The sequence below is a fragment of the Astatotilapia calliptera genome, chromosome 14, assembly GCF_900246225.1.
Source record: "Astatotilapia calliptera chromosome 14, fAstCal1.2, whole genome shotgun sequence".
NCBI lineage: Eukaryota > Metazoa > Chordata > Actinopteri > Cichliformes > Cichlidae > Astatotilapia > Astatotilapia calliptera.
Genome location: NC_039315.1, coordinates 30,478,018 through 30,491,678, shown reverse-complemented (window position 1 = coordinate 30,491,678; position 13,661 = coordinate 30,478,018). Strand labels below are relative to the sequence as shown.

Genomic DNA, 13,661 nt, shown 5'->3' with positions numbered 1-13,661 from the left:
ACCACAGTGGATCATTTTCTGTCACTTATCAAATTCAGGGTTGCGGTTGGGCTGGAGCCAATCCTAGCTGTCATAGATGAAGAGGTGCAGTACACCCTGGATGCAAATTCAGTCTATTGCAGGGCTGACACATAGACAGACAACCTTTCACATCTACAGGCTATTTAAAAAAAAAAAAAAAGGACACCAGTTAACCTTTGAACTGTGGGAGGAAGACAGAGTATCCGGAGGGAACCCACACAGATACTGGAAGAACATGCACACACAGAAAGGCCACAGATTGGATTTGAACCCAGGACCTTTTTGCCGTGAGGCTAATCACTGCACCACTTACCACTCTTGAAGTGCAGACTTTCAGCTTTAATTCAAGGTGTATATTGTGTCTGAGTGTAATGATAGTTTTTTTTTTTTAATACTTGGATAAAATCCTTTGCAGTCAATGACTTCTTAAAGTCTAGAACTCATGGAGAACCAATGCTGTATTTCCTCCTTTGAGATGCTCTGCCTTTCAAGAACATCCCATTTCTTTGCCTTTAGGATGTCTTGAGTTGCCTTTGCAGTTTGCTTTGGCTCATTATCCGTTTGCACGGTCCCATCAGTTCTTCTGTATTTGTCTGGGCAGAGAGTACAGCTCTATACACGTCATAGGTCATCCTGCTGCTTCTGTTAGCAGTCACATGAGCTATAATGATGAGTCGCCCAGTTTCACTGCCAAGCCATACATGCCAATACCATAACGCTGCCTCCATGTTTTTCATATAATGTGGTGAGCTGTTAATCTCGGAAGTTCATCCTGGTTAACCAGGCTCTTTTAGATGATGTCCAGTCTGACTTTGTAGTTGTTGAGCATAACCAGTGGTTCACAACTTGTTGAAAACCTTCTGTATTTCCATTCATGGAGAGGTCTCTTCATACACAAAACTCCTCATGAGTGGCCTTGACTTGATTAGATGTTGTGAAGTTGTTTTGCTTAATCATGGAAATAATTCAACATGAACTTAAGTTGTCTTCTGGGTTCTTTCAGGCCTTTTGGTGTTGCTGGTTCAGATTGTTGAATTTGTTCACTCCTAACTTTTTTTTTTTCCTTTTAATTAGTCATGGAACCACATCAACTGCCATAACCCTGCTTTTTAAGTCAGTTGTCCAGTTACTTTTGAGCCTCTGGAAATGGGGAACTGCGTATAAAAGCAGCTGTAATTCCTAAACATTTAATGCAATACTTTTATTAAACCCCTTGAGTTGTAGCTGGAAATCTGCACTTTAATCACGTTGATGGTTTAAAATCCACTCTAGTACTGTGCTGAAGCAAAACTACAAAAAAAAATGCCATTCCACAAAAACTTATGCACCCGATGTTTCACTTTTGCTTCTTCCTGCCTTTCACTGAGCCACTGCCATTAGCTGAAATATGACCGCCAGTAGATTGGCAGCTTTCTCTTCTCCCTCAGGTGAGGTCAGTCCAACCTGGTGTTGAAGTTTCACGGAAGAGCTGGTAATGCGAGTCTCTCATGATGAGACCGTAATGGTCTCTGCTCACGGTTTGCCATTTTAGACATTTGATATGGAAGAATTCATACCAGTGTGTGTCTGACCAGTGAGGGTTTCTTTGTTTGTTTTGTGTTTCCAGAAAACTCCACACTACACTGCCTGTTAATTATTTCCCCTGACTTGCTCTGAGCTGTCACCCCGGAAATGTCAGACGAACTGATTTCCTCTCCCTCGGTGTGCTTACAGCTTGTGTGACATGTGAAAAGTGACTGTACGCATGCATGTTTTCTATGCTGAGGCGTAAATGTGTTCTACACAAGCTTTTCGCACACATCCAGGGCTCACATGCCGTGCGCCCATTCAAAGAAGCTGCCCTAATTTGTATTACTTAATGACATTTGTGAACTGGAAGGCAAATGGATGCTTCAATGGAAGCAGTGCTATCAAATGAATAAAGGACTTTTTTGCTTTTGTGTTTTGTGACTGTGACTTTTTTGAGATGCCAGAACCTTTTATGTTGACTTGGTCACAATGATTTGCAATAATCATATTTTTATCATTGTTTAGTGAACCGTTGACCAAAATAAGGAAAAGTACCCATCTTTACTGGTAACATTACGGGTTGTTGTGGGAATAAAAGATGCAGGACATGCATAAAGTGGGTAATTGTGCATGTAAAATATTAATTCAATCCAGTGGAGCTACTTAACTCAAGGCATGTTTTTCATGGTTTAGTGTTAATAATTACTCTAATAAATAAACTGCTGAATCTGCCCATTGTCAAAAGTGACCAGAGCTCTCACTTAGACCAGTCGCCCCAACTTTGCTGCCTAACTGCTGCTCATCTTTGTAGTCAAGTTGATGCAGAAATGTAGGTGTATTTTTATTTTTTTGTAGATGACAAGACTTTAAAAAAAAGCTTTACTTGAAGAAAAGTTGCAGGTAAACCCAAAGCAGGTTTCCTCTAAGGAATCATATCAAGTCAAGTTTTAGAGTGTTTTTAGGTACAAGTGGAGCAATGGCAGACAAGGTGACCATCAGCAATCCAGCAGACATCTCCATCATTGTTGGATATTTCATTGTGGTGATAAGTGTTGGCGTCTGGGTAAGTGTGCCTTAGAGAATTCCTGATTATTCTGATCATCTTTGATGTTTACGCACTTTTCCATGTTCCAGTCCATGTTTCGGACCAATCGTGGGACAGTTGGGGGATATTTCTTGGCCGGTCGTACCATGACCTGGTGGCCGGTGAGTTCAGTAGATACACAATAAATGTACACTTTAAACTGTTATTGGCTTAATATCTTCACTGTATTCATCAGCCAGTAATAGGCGCTGCACAGAAATACCAAAGTTTGAAGTAATTTTAAAACAATTGTGCTATACTTTGCGGTTTATCCAAAGGCGGTGTATAAATAGCCAATACATAAAAACGATACTATCGTTATTGGATTTTTAAATATTGAATCTGCATAGAATCTTTTTGCAGTATCTTAAAACATGATCAGTATATCAAATAATAATCCCCCATAAATGTGACTGATTGTGAATGAGCACACACTCCTGCATTGAAAAATGCTAAATTTCTGAATATGAGGCTTCAACCGAACATCATCAGTTCTGAAATTGAAAATGCGCCACAAACTATTTGCATTTTGACCTGAAAACATTTGTATGTCTGAATGTGGCCATTTTTCTTTTCCTGTTGCATTCTCTCTCATTCAGTTGTATTTTTTGGCCTGAAGGTTGTGCAAAAAGGTGAGATTAATGAAGTGGCTCTCTTTCTCTGGCTAGAGCACCATGGAAACTTCTGCTCATCACAAACTGATCTGGAGCAGGTTATGTTCTGAGTTTCTAAGCTCCATGTTTTCACTGATTATTTTATTCAAAGTAAGCTCTAAGTGTTATACAGATACTCTGTTGAAGGAATAGGTTTTATACAGAACTGTGCAAAAGTCTTGAGCCACGTTTCTGGATATTTTTCTTCCAAGTCACCAGTTTTTAACATTACCTTAAGAAATAGTTTTTCAAGTTTTCTGAAGGTCTTTAAAAGTTTTTTAAATATACTGGCTGTTTCCCCCCCCCCCCCTTCCCCCCCCCCCGCTCATTTTCAGTACAGTCCTTCTACTAAAATATGAATCTATGAAGCATAAAAAAGACGCTTTACTCAAGAGAGGAACCACTTTTGTATATTTAAGGCATTTTGTTACTAGCAGCCTGTCATAAAGCACACCGTTTGTTTGCATTTCTTTAACCTTCTTTGTATTTTGCACAACTCTGTTGCTTCCCATATGGAAAAGATATATATAAATCTTATAAAGTTTGTATCTGTCTTGTGTGAAACTTGTATGAAAAGCATATAAGAGTGAAAACAGATATAAGAGCCCTTGAAAAATTATATAATGAAACTTGTATGTTTTGTATACTTACTAAAACAATGTATGAAAGTAATGAGAAAGTGGCCACTTTCATGAGTAAATCATGTAAGCCTTATATGATTTACTTAATCACATATAAGTTTTTACTATTTCTTTTCCATATGGGTTGTGAAGCTCGTACACAAGAATTTCACTCACATGTGCTGTACCAATGTACCTGCACATGTGATGTGACAATAAAAGTGATTTGATTTGATTTGATTTGACCTATCAGAGACGTACAGTATATCTCTGAACAGTGAGTGTCTACACTCATCTGCAAGGCATGATGGAGGCACTGTCGTGGTTTGGAGCTGGCTTTCTGTGAGTGGTTTTAGGGAATTATTAACACGAATAATATCGTCAGAGTTTAAACCAACATCCAAAACCATTTGGAAAATAACTGATTTTTCAGAATGACAATGATCACAAACACACTGCCAGTATAGTAAAAGCATACCTGGATAGAAACTCTGTTTTTAGCTTATATATTGTTTCTATGTTTGCATGTTTTTCCATTTTCTTAGCAAATATATAAAGAAATAAAGGGTATCTCAAAACTTTAGCACAGTACTGTATATATAACTGCTGAGTCACATCCTAGTAACAACACCAAATGAAGCACAGTTATTACGTTACAGTACTGAGGAACCTGTAATGTTTAAACATATGAAGTTTAAAGTTTAACACCTCTAATGATCTCATAGAAATAAACAGCAGTGAAGAGAATATTTATTGGTTTTGCTGTTTCACTTGTAACAATCACAAATTCACATTGAAATAGTTTCTCTTGTCTTACTTGCAGTGTCAGTGTTGCGTTTTACTGTTACGTTTTCTGCGTGCTTCATAGATCTCTTTCGCCTTTTCCTGTGATAGTGCCTCTGACTGGAGTAACCAGTCCATTTTGTGCGGAGGAAGAGTCGAGTAATGCATCAAGTGTATGTACAGATCCCGAAGCAGAAGTCCCGGGCATCAAAATTCATTTGATTGCATTAATTAGTATATGTTTTTTATGTAGTGCCAGATCTCAAATTTTCTCTCTCTCCCTCTCAACACCTTCGTGGCAAAAATGACCAAATATTCAATAATTTTCGTGATTTTAAGCCTTTGAAATGCCAGTTTAATTAATTTAATGATCAGTTATTTATTAAAAGCTCCTGTAATTTTGCTGGATCGGCATCTCGTGTGGTTTTTGCAGGTTGGTGCGTCTCTGTTTGCCAGCAACATCGGCAGTGGTCACTTTGTTGGTTTGGCAGGCACCGGGGCGGCTGGCGGCATCGCCGTTGGAGGGTTTGAGTGGAGTGTAACAGTCACCTTATTTGCCTACATTAGACACACTGTAAATGACAACAAGTGACTGGAAGAAGGTCTAAATATGTCGCGTGTTTTTGTGTGTTGTTCGTTTTTATGTGCCAGGCTCTGTTTATCGTGCTGCTGCTCGGCTGGCTGTTTGTACCTGTCTACCTCACAGCTGGGGTAAGAAGTTCAGCCTGTGCTGTATTTCAGGCATCATAAAGTGTAGCCATTCACTGGTGTGATGAGATGTTGTGCTGTGGCAGGTGATCACGATGCCTCAGTACCTGAAGAAGAGGTTTGGTGGGACCAGAATCAGCCTCTACCTGTCAGTTATCTCACTGTTACTGTACATTTTGACTAAGATCTCAGTAAGTGATCCCATTAGTGCACACGTGTTTTAAAAAACTGTCCCTATTGTGTGTATTTCTCTCTTCATTCAATCTCTGTCTCTCTCCAGGTGGATATGTTTTCAGGAGCAGTGTTTATCCAGCAGGCGTTAGGATGGAATATCTACGTGGCTGTCATCGCCCTTCTGTTAATAACAGCTTTGTACACTGTTACAGGTATGGTAGGATCTATACCAGGGGTGGGGGAACTCCAGGCCTCAAGGGCCGCTGTCCTGCAGGTTTTAGATGCGTCCTTGATCCAACACAGCTGATTTAAATGGCTAAATTACCTCCTCAACAAGTCTTGAAGTTCTCCAGAGGCCTGGTAATGAACTAATCATTTGATTCAGGTGTGTTGACCCAGGGTGATATCCAAAAAGTGCAGGACACCTGCCTTGAGGCCTGGAGTTCCCCACCCCTGATCTATACAGTACATGAAATAAGTATTTGATCCCCTACAACCCAGCCAGAATTATGGCTTCTAGAGATTTGGCTGTCCATCACCATATGGACAGCCTAGACCAAAGACAGACAAGACCAAAGAGTTGTAAAAGGATGTCAGGGATAGATCACGAGAAAGGAGGTGGATCAACACTGTAACGGGGAAAATTCTAATTTTTTCTTACATTTAGATTTAGGTGCTTAGGATTTCACTGTAGAGGTTTGTATAGCCTTTTGTTTTGGTCTGGTCATGCTGGAAGATGTTGCAGGCAGCAGAATGTTTTCCATGGCATCTCCAGACTCTGTCACATGTGCTCAATGTGAACCTGCTTTCATCTTTGAAGAGCACAGGGCGCCAGTGGTGAAGTTGCCAATCTTGGTGTTCTCTGGCAAATGCCAAACGACTTGCACGATGTTGGGTTCTAAGCACAACCCCCACCTGTGGTCGTTGGACCCTGATGCTACCCTCATGGAGTCATTTCTGACCGTTTGAGCAAATGCACATTTCTGGCCTGCTGGAGGTGATTTTGCAGAGGTCTGGGAATGCTCCTCCTGTTCCTCCTTGACAAAGGTGGAGATAGCGGTCCTGCTCCTGGTTTGTTGCCCTCCTCCATGTCTCCTGATGTACTGGCCTGTCTCCTGGTAGCACTTCCATGCTCTGGACACTACGCTGACAGACACAGCAAACCTTCTTGCCACAGCTCGCATTGATGTGCCATCCTGGATGACCTGTACTACCTGAGCCACTTGTGTGGGTTGTAGACTCCATCTCATGCTACCACTAGAGATAAATCACCGCCAGCATTCAAAAGTGACCAAAACATCAGCCAGAAAGCATAGGTACTGTGAAGTGGTCTGTGGTCACCACCTTTATTGGGGATATCTTGCTAATTGCCTATAATTTCCAACTGTTGTCTGTACTTTTGCATAACAGCATGTGGAACTGATTGTCAATCAGTGTTGCTTCCTAAGTGGACATTTTGATTTCACAGTGTAACTGAGTGTAACTGACTTGGAGTTACATAGTGTTGTTTAAATGTTCCCTTTATTTTATTTTATTTTTTGAGCAGTGTAGCTTGACCACAGCTGACCTTGTTGTAGACTTTTTTAATAGAAAATTCCACAACAACACAAAACTCTATGGTAGGAGCTTGTTAATAATCTGAAGGCAGCTGGGACCACAGTCACTAAAAATACCATCAGTAACACTACTCTTTGGCATCAACTCAACCCACCATATTTATAGGAAGAGAAATGCTGAGTATGACCCAAAGAAAACCATCCTCACAGTCAAGCATAGAGGGGGAAACATCAATGCTTGGGGACTGTTTTTCTGCTAAGGGTACAAGATGACTTCAGTCCATTGAAAGGTAGTGACTTTGCATATCTCCAGACCTCAATCCTGTAGAAAATCCGCATCACTGCAGCCACAGCACCAATCTGTCTGTCGATCTCCGGCTCCCTTCTCCCATCACTCGTGAACAAGACCCCAAGATACTCAAACTCCTCCACTTGGGGCAGGGTCTCGTCCCTGACCCAGAGTGGGCACCTCACCCTTTTCCGGCTGAGGACCATTTCCTCAGATTTGGAGGTGCCAATTCTCATTCCCACCACTTCACACTCGGCTGCGCACCGTTCCAAGGCAAGCTGTAGGCCATCACCTGATGAAGCCAACAGGACCACATCATCTGCGAAAAGCAGAGATGAGATCCTGAGACCACCAAAGTGAAAGCCCTCCGCCACTTGGCTACACCTAGAAATTCTGTCCATAAAAATTATGAACAGAATCAGTGACAAAGGGGAGCCCTGGCGGAGCCCATCACCCACCAGGAACGAGTCCGACTTATTGCCGGCAATGCGAACCAAGCTCTTGCAACGGTCGTATAAGGACTGAATGGCCCGTAGCAATGGGCCTCCCGGAGCACCCCCCACAGGACCCCCCCGAGGGACACGGTCGAATGCCTTCTCCAAGTCCACACAACACATGTAGACTGGTTGGGCAAACTCCCATGCGCCCTCGAGTATCCTTGAGAGGATAAAGAGCTAGTCCAGTGTTCCGCGACCAGGACGAAAACCGCGAATCACTACCTTATCTTGGTGGAGGGGTTTGTGTGTTCCAGGGTTCCCAGGGGCTATGTTGTCTGGGGGCTTTTGCCCCCTGGTAGGGTCTCCCATGGCAAATTGGTCCTGGGTGAGGGACCAGACAATGAGCGATTCAGAAGACCCGTATGAAAAGACTATCGAGGGAGCAGGGTTACCGGGGCCCCACCCTGGAGCCAGGCCCAGGGAGGGTGCCCGAGGGCGAGTGTCTGGTGGCCGGGCCTTAGTCCATGGGGTCCAGCCGGGCACAGCCCGAAAAAGGGATGTGGGCCCATCTTCCTGCAGGTCCACCACCCGCAGGAGGCACTGTAGGGGTTGGGTGCAATGTGAGTCGGACGGCAGCCAGGAGCGGAGGCCCTGGCGGACCGATCCCCGGCTACCAAGACAAGACAAATATTTTTTTCACTCAAAAACATGCGAATCAATTTTTAACATTTATTTAATTTTTTAAATCTATTTTGAGTTGATATTCTGTCTCTCTCCATTAAAATGAAACTACCATAAAAATTAGAGACCATTCATTTCTTTACAAGTTAGCAAACTTCCAAATTTAGCAGGGGATGAAATAGTTATTTATTTAAGGTCTACTCCACTAACTTTACACATGTGAAACCATATAACTATTACGTTGCTATAGTGATATCACCAGGGAGACCTTGGATGTGGGAACTTGTAGTTTGTAGGATAAGCTCTGGCTTACAGAGTTTAAAAGATGAGTGCAACCACAGCGCAGAGAGAGTTTAATGAAAGGTCTTTTGCAGAATGCAATGATACTAAAATTCGCCCCATTAGACTAAAAAAATAATATCAGGGTCCTATATTCTGATTTCTTGACAACTTTACGTTGACAAAATATTGCAGAGATTTTTTCCATATCAGTGTAGTTCAGTGTGTGTGTGTGTGTGTGTGTGTGTGTGTGTGTGTGTGTGTGTCTTACCAGGTGGGCTGGCTGCGCTGATGTACACCGACACAGTTCAGACTTTTGTCATCATTGCTGGGGCCTTTGTCCTTACCGGCTTCTGTGAGTCCAATCTTTGCAGCACGACACAACACGCGGGTCACACCTGGGTCCCCAGCAGTTTCACAACAACAGGAAAGACGTTAACCAGGGTCTGCAATCATTGACTTCATTACAGTAGAGGTGTACAGTTTGCTGACAGTGCAGACATGCAACCCCACCACACCTTTTGCTGACTCTACAACCATTCTTTACTAAAACGTCTTGAAATCACAGTCTAGTACTGGTGTAGAATATTAACTAATCCTCTGAGCAGTTAGTGCTGCTTCAGCAGCTGACTCATGTCTTCAGTTAGGATATCAGTTTGACACAACAAGAGAGTTCTGGACTATTGAACAGTAAAAACACAACACGCTTACACACACAAGCAAGAGTCCTGTTTGAGATTTTGGGAAATTGAGTGTGTTTTAAGCATCATCAGCCTTAGAGGGAGGGGTCCTAGCACAAATTATCCTCATGCTTTCTCCTTCTCACCTCTAGCATTTGCTAAAGTCGGGGGCTACAGCGCTCTGCTTAATAAATACAGCTCCGCCACGCCGCTTAATTTCACCTCCCTGGAACCCCACCGCTACAACATCTCCCCCCACTGCTACACCCCCAGAGCGGACGCCTTCAACCTGCTGAGAGACCCAGCTGCAGGGGACCTGCCCTGGCCCGGGGTGCTGATTGGGATTCCAATAGGGGGCATCTGGTACTGGTGTACAGATCAGGTGACTTTTATATCAGTGGAAGCACTTTGGTTTGGGGAGCCAGGGAGTTCAGCCAGTTTCTAACAGCTTCAACTACCATAAAAGGTGAAATACAGCAACATATGTTGTCAGAGTTACAACTTTAAATGGCACGCTTTACCAGTATTAGTAATTTAGTTCTTAAAAATCAATAGTTAAAGACAAACTTTGTAGCCTTTCTCTCAACTTCTCTGTTTATGCAGTCAGCAGACACTACCGCTGACTCAGAGAGGCTTACTGCAGCTCACAGAAGAACCTACTTTGGGCAGCTCTTTTATTCACAGTCTTATTCCCTTCCTGGCATTACCCCAAAGGGATTCATGTCTCCACCCAGAATCTTTCGCTTGTTAGTCGAATGTGTAAATCGCTACACTGTGGAGCCAGCTGCAGCGCACATACACTGCTGTAACTGTCTTTACGATACACTGAAGTCAAGCTGATAACCTGGTACAAGGGCGCCTGTCCTCAAGGAGGAGGAGGAGGAGGAACCAATGGAGTGCAACAATACAGAAAAATAGTCTAGCTGGTGAAGGATGAAAGAAAAACACATTAGCAAACCAGTATTTCATTTGCCCCCCAGTAAAGCATCCTCACATGCTGTGTTACACTAATAAGGCCCATAAGATGCAGAATTACTGCATTAACAGTTGCTACTTTAAAGCAAATGTCTGAACCTTTAGGCACATATCGTTAGTCTGTGTCTTTCTCCAGGTGATTGTACAGCGGTGCCTCGCAGCTCGCAGCATCACAGACGTGAAGGCCGGCTGCATCATGTGCGGCTACCTCAAACTGCTGCCCATGTTCCTCATGGTGTTCCCCGGCATGATCAGCAGGATTCTCTACACAGGTCTGTGGGCTACACTAGTAGTGGCAGGTGCACACTGCATCCTTATGAACCTGCCTGGCTCTTTTGAGACCGAATCGTCAAAAGTGACTCATCTCAAATCCAAGACCATAATTCCATTAAGCTTTTTGAACTCTCGCTTGTAAGCTTGACTTGCTGTAGGCAGGTGATGTGTCTGAACGTTGTGTGTGTGTGTTTTTATAGATGAGGTTGGCTGTGTGGTCCCTGAACTCTGCAAGAACATTTGTGGGACTGAGGTGGGCTGCTCCAATATAGCTTATCCTAAACTGGTGATATCAATAATGCCGGATGGTAAGGACACAATTATTGGCTACATTTAAAAAAAAAAAAAAGATGGTTATTTTTGCCTTACATGACCCCTGCTCTGCTTCCTGTCACGCTTTTGTCCAGGTTTGCGTGGTCTGATGCTGGCTGTGATGCTGGCTGCTCTCATGTCCTCTTTGGCCTCCATCTTTAACAGCAGCAGCACTTTGTTCACCATGGACATCTGGACCCGTATCAGACCACAGGCCACTGAGCGTGAGCTCATCGTCGTAGGCAGGTACAGTGCAGCATGCTTTCTGTAACACTCAATGTTACAGAAAACCAGCATAACCAAAGAGAGGTCCTTTTCTTGGACTCTGCTTGAGTAACCCTGCATTAGCCACAGTTAACATAATCGTATTTATCTTATACTGGACGGCCCTTGTGTTCATCACCCTAACCCTAGCTCCGTGTAGGCTAACTTGCTACTGATTGGCAGCCCCTCGTAAATTGAAGGTTTGGAGCCAGAGCAGCGTCCCTGAGAGGATCGTTTTAAGAATATCTGCTCTTACTTTGCTCGTCAAAATGAACTAGGAGTAGAGAAATAACCAAAAAGAACTTGTTGCACACACACTGACCTTATTATTTGAAACTATGGCCATGTTTATTATTATTAACCTTTATTTTACCAGGAAAAGTCCCATTGAGATTAAAAACCTCTTTTTCAAGGGAGTCCTGGCCAAGAGGTGACAACATGTTTAATATGAACATCTAACACTGTAATAATGCGCATGTCAGAAACTTTTGTTAAATAACAAGCAGTAGAGTTTTAAAGAATTACACTTTGCTGAAGACGTCATACGAGAAGTTCTTCATTTCCTTTCCTAGGAAAGTAATATAAACAGCAGAGGTTTATAAAACTGAACTGATATGGACTGATTTACCAAACTCTCATATTTTCTCTGGTCTTTAGAGTCTGGGTTCTGTGTATTGTAGCTGTCAGTATCTGCTGGATCCCGGTGGTGCAGGCGGCACAGAGCGGTCAGCTGTTTGATTACATCCAGTCCGTCTCCAGCTATCTGGCTCCCCCTATCGCCGCCGTCTTCCTCCTGGCTGTGTTTGTTAAGAGGGTCAATGAAACGGTGAGACATCGTCTGCCAACATTACAGCGATGAAACACCAGGTGTAGTCACAGTTATATGACATAACACTCATCTTCCTCCACTTGCAGGGTGCCTTCTGGGGCCTGATTTGTGGTCTGCTGATGGGTTTGTGTCGGATGTTGCTTGAGTTCTGGTTTGGTACCGGCAGCTGTATTTTCCCCTCCAGCTGCCCTTACCTGGTGTGTGGGATCCATTACCTCCACTTTGCCATTATCCTCTTCTTCTGTACCTCAGCGCTTGTGTTGCTGGTCAGTTGCTGCAGCGAGCCAATAGATGACCAGCATGTAAGTGATTTACACAGCACTGATTCACTGAGGGCCAAAATAAGGCCTTATTTATCAAATGCTTATGACAAAAACATGCCTTCCAGCTTCATCGTCTGGTGTTCAGCCTTCGTCATTCCAAAGAGGAGAGAAAAGATCTGGACTGGGAGCAAGAGGAAAAAGGGAGGAGGGCCAGGAGAGAGGCCAGCAGGAGGATGAGGGAGAATAAAAGCGATGCAGGTAAGAAACAAAGTGAAATCGCAGTGATGGAGAAAAGCAAAAGAAACACTCACTAAAGCAGCTTACAAACTATTTCTCCCTTTCAGTGGCTGAAGAGGAAGAGCAGTCTGGGATCTGCCAACTTATCAAACGGTTCTTTGGCCAGGGTGGCAGTTCCTCCCCGACCAATGACGAAGAAGAACCTGAGGAACCGGTGCAGATGCCCGACATCAGTGAGGACCCAGTGTGGAAGAACACAGTGGACGTCAACGCTCTCATCATGATGGCTGTAGCAGTTTTCATGTGGGGATACTATGCATGACAGAGTCCTTATGTTGCTTAATGAAAGTGGATTTTTAAATGTCTAGAAATAAATACAAGTGTTGCCATCTGTTGGCAAACTCTGGTCACTGCACTTAAGCTATTTTCTTTATTTTGAAGTAGTTCAAAGTAGGTGCACGTGCAAATATACAACCATGCTGCATTCTGACACAGCATGGTCCTTCTCTACTTTTGTCCAGTTTTAAAAAGCATATGTAATGCACAGTCTGAAAAATGCTTTATCAGGTTAAAATGCCATTACTGTATACGGTTACATCGTGATTCAATCACAGGTCGATCTCGAAAGGTGTGAAGATTGAATTCTAATAGAGGTTAACTCAATAAAGCCTAAAGATTTTTCTAACCTCCTCTAAAACCGTCTCAAAAAAAAAAAAGAAAATCAGTGGAAAGTTTGGAGTTGCTTTATACCACCCAACAACATGTGTGCTCATACTGTGCCCATCTTCATTCCCGTTTTTCCGTTAAAAGCAGTTTCAAGGGAAGGAAAAAGGTGGTTTGTATTGTGTCCAATAATCGAGTCGGCTCTAATATTACTCCATAAATAGGCAGGGACACAGATTGACTTGTAATCGTAACTTGGCTGTTGAGACACCACACAAACCAGGTAGTGATTCCGATTTCCAGTTTTAATCATCACTTCTGTTTTTATTTAAGCAGATATTTCCCATGAGCATTGTACACATCTGGAACCC

The 13,661-nt window shown here is 43.1% G+C and overlaps 1 protein-coding gene across 1 annotated transcript; it reads left to right on the top strand.

Moving 5' to 3' along the window:
* Positions 1-254: 254 nt before the first annotated feature.
* Positions 255-13,042, top strand: slc5a2 (solute carrier family 5 member 2). The gene is made up of 15 exons (XM_026191821.1): positions 255-2,593; positions 2,665-2,736; positions 5,104-5,208; positions 5,322-5,381; positions 5,465-5,569; positions 5,659-5,764; positions 9,069-9,149; positions 9,627-9,856; positions 10,586-10,721; positions 10,923-11,030; positions 11,130-11,280; positions 11,956-12,124; positions 12,214-12,429; positions 12,516-12,648; positions 12,735-13,042. Exons 1-15 carry the CDS (start codon positions 2,507-2,509, stop codon positions 12,947-12,949), a joined length of 1,974 nt encoding a protein of 657 aa, XP_026047606.1. The 5' UTR covers positions 255-2,506; the 3' UTR covers positions 12,950-13,042.
* The last annotated feature ends 619 nt before the right edge of the window (positions 13,043-13,661 follow it).

Excerpts from the sequence above, each read along its gene's own strand:
- slc5a2 (XM_026191821.1), top strand. The coding sequence starts at position 2,507 with ATGGCAGACAAGGTGACCATCAGCAATCCAGCAGACATCTCCATCATT. Across the intron at positions 12,125-12,213 it reads TTAAGAGGGTCAATGAAACG|GGTGCCTTCTGGGGCCTGAT; the intron begins GTGAGACATCGT and ends CTCCACTTGCAG. Across the intron at positions 12,649-12,734 it reads GGAGAATAAAAGCGATGCAG|TGGCTGAAGAGGAAGAGCAG; the intron begins GTAAGAAACAAA and ends TCTCCCTTTCAG.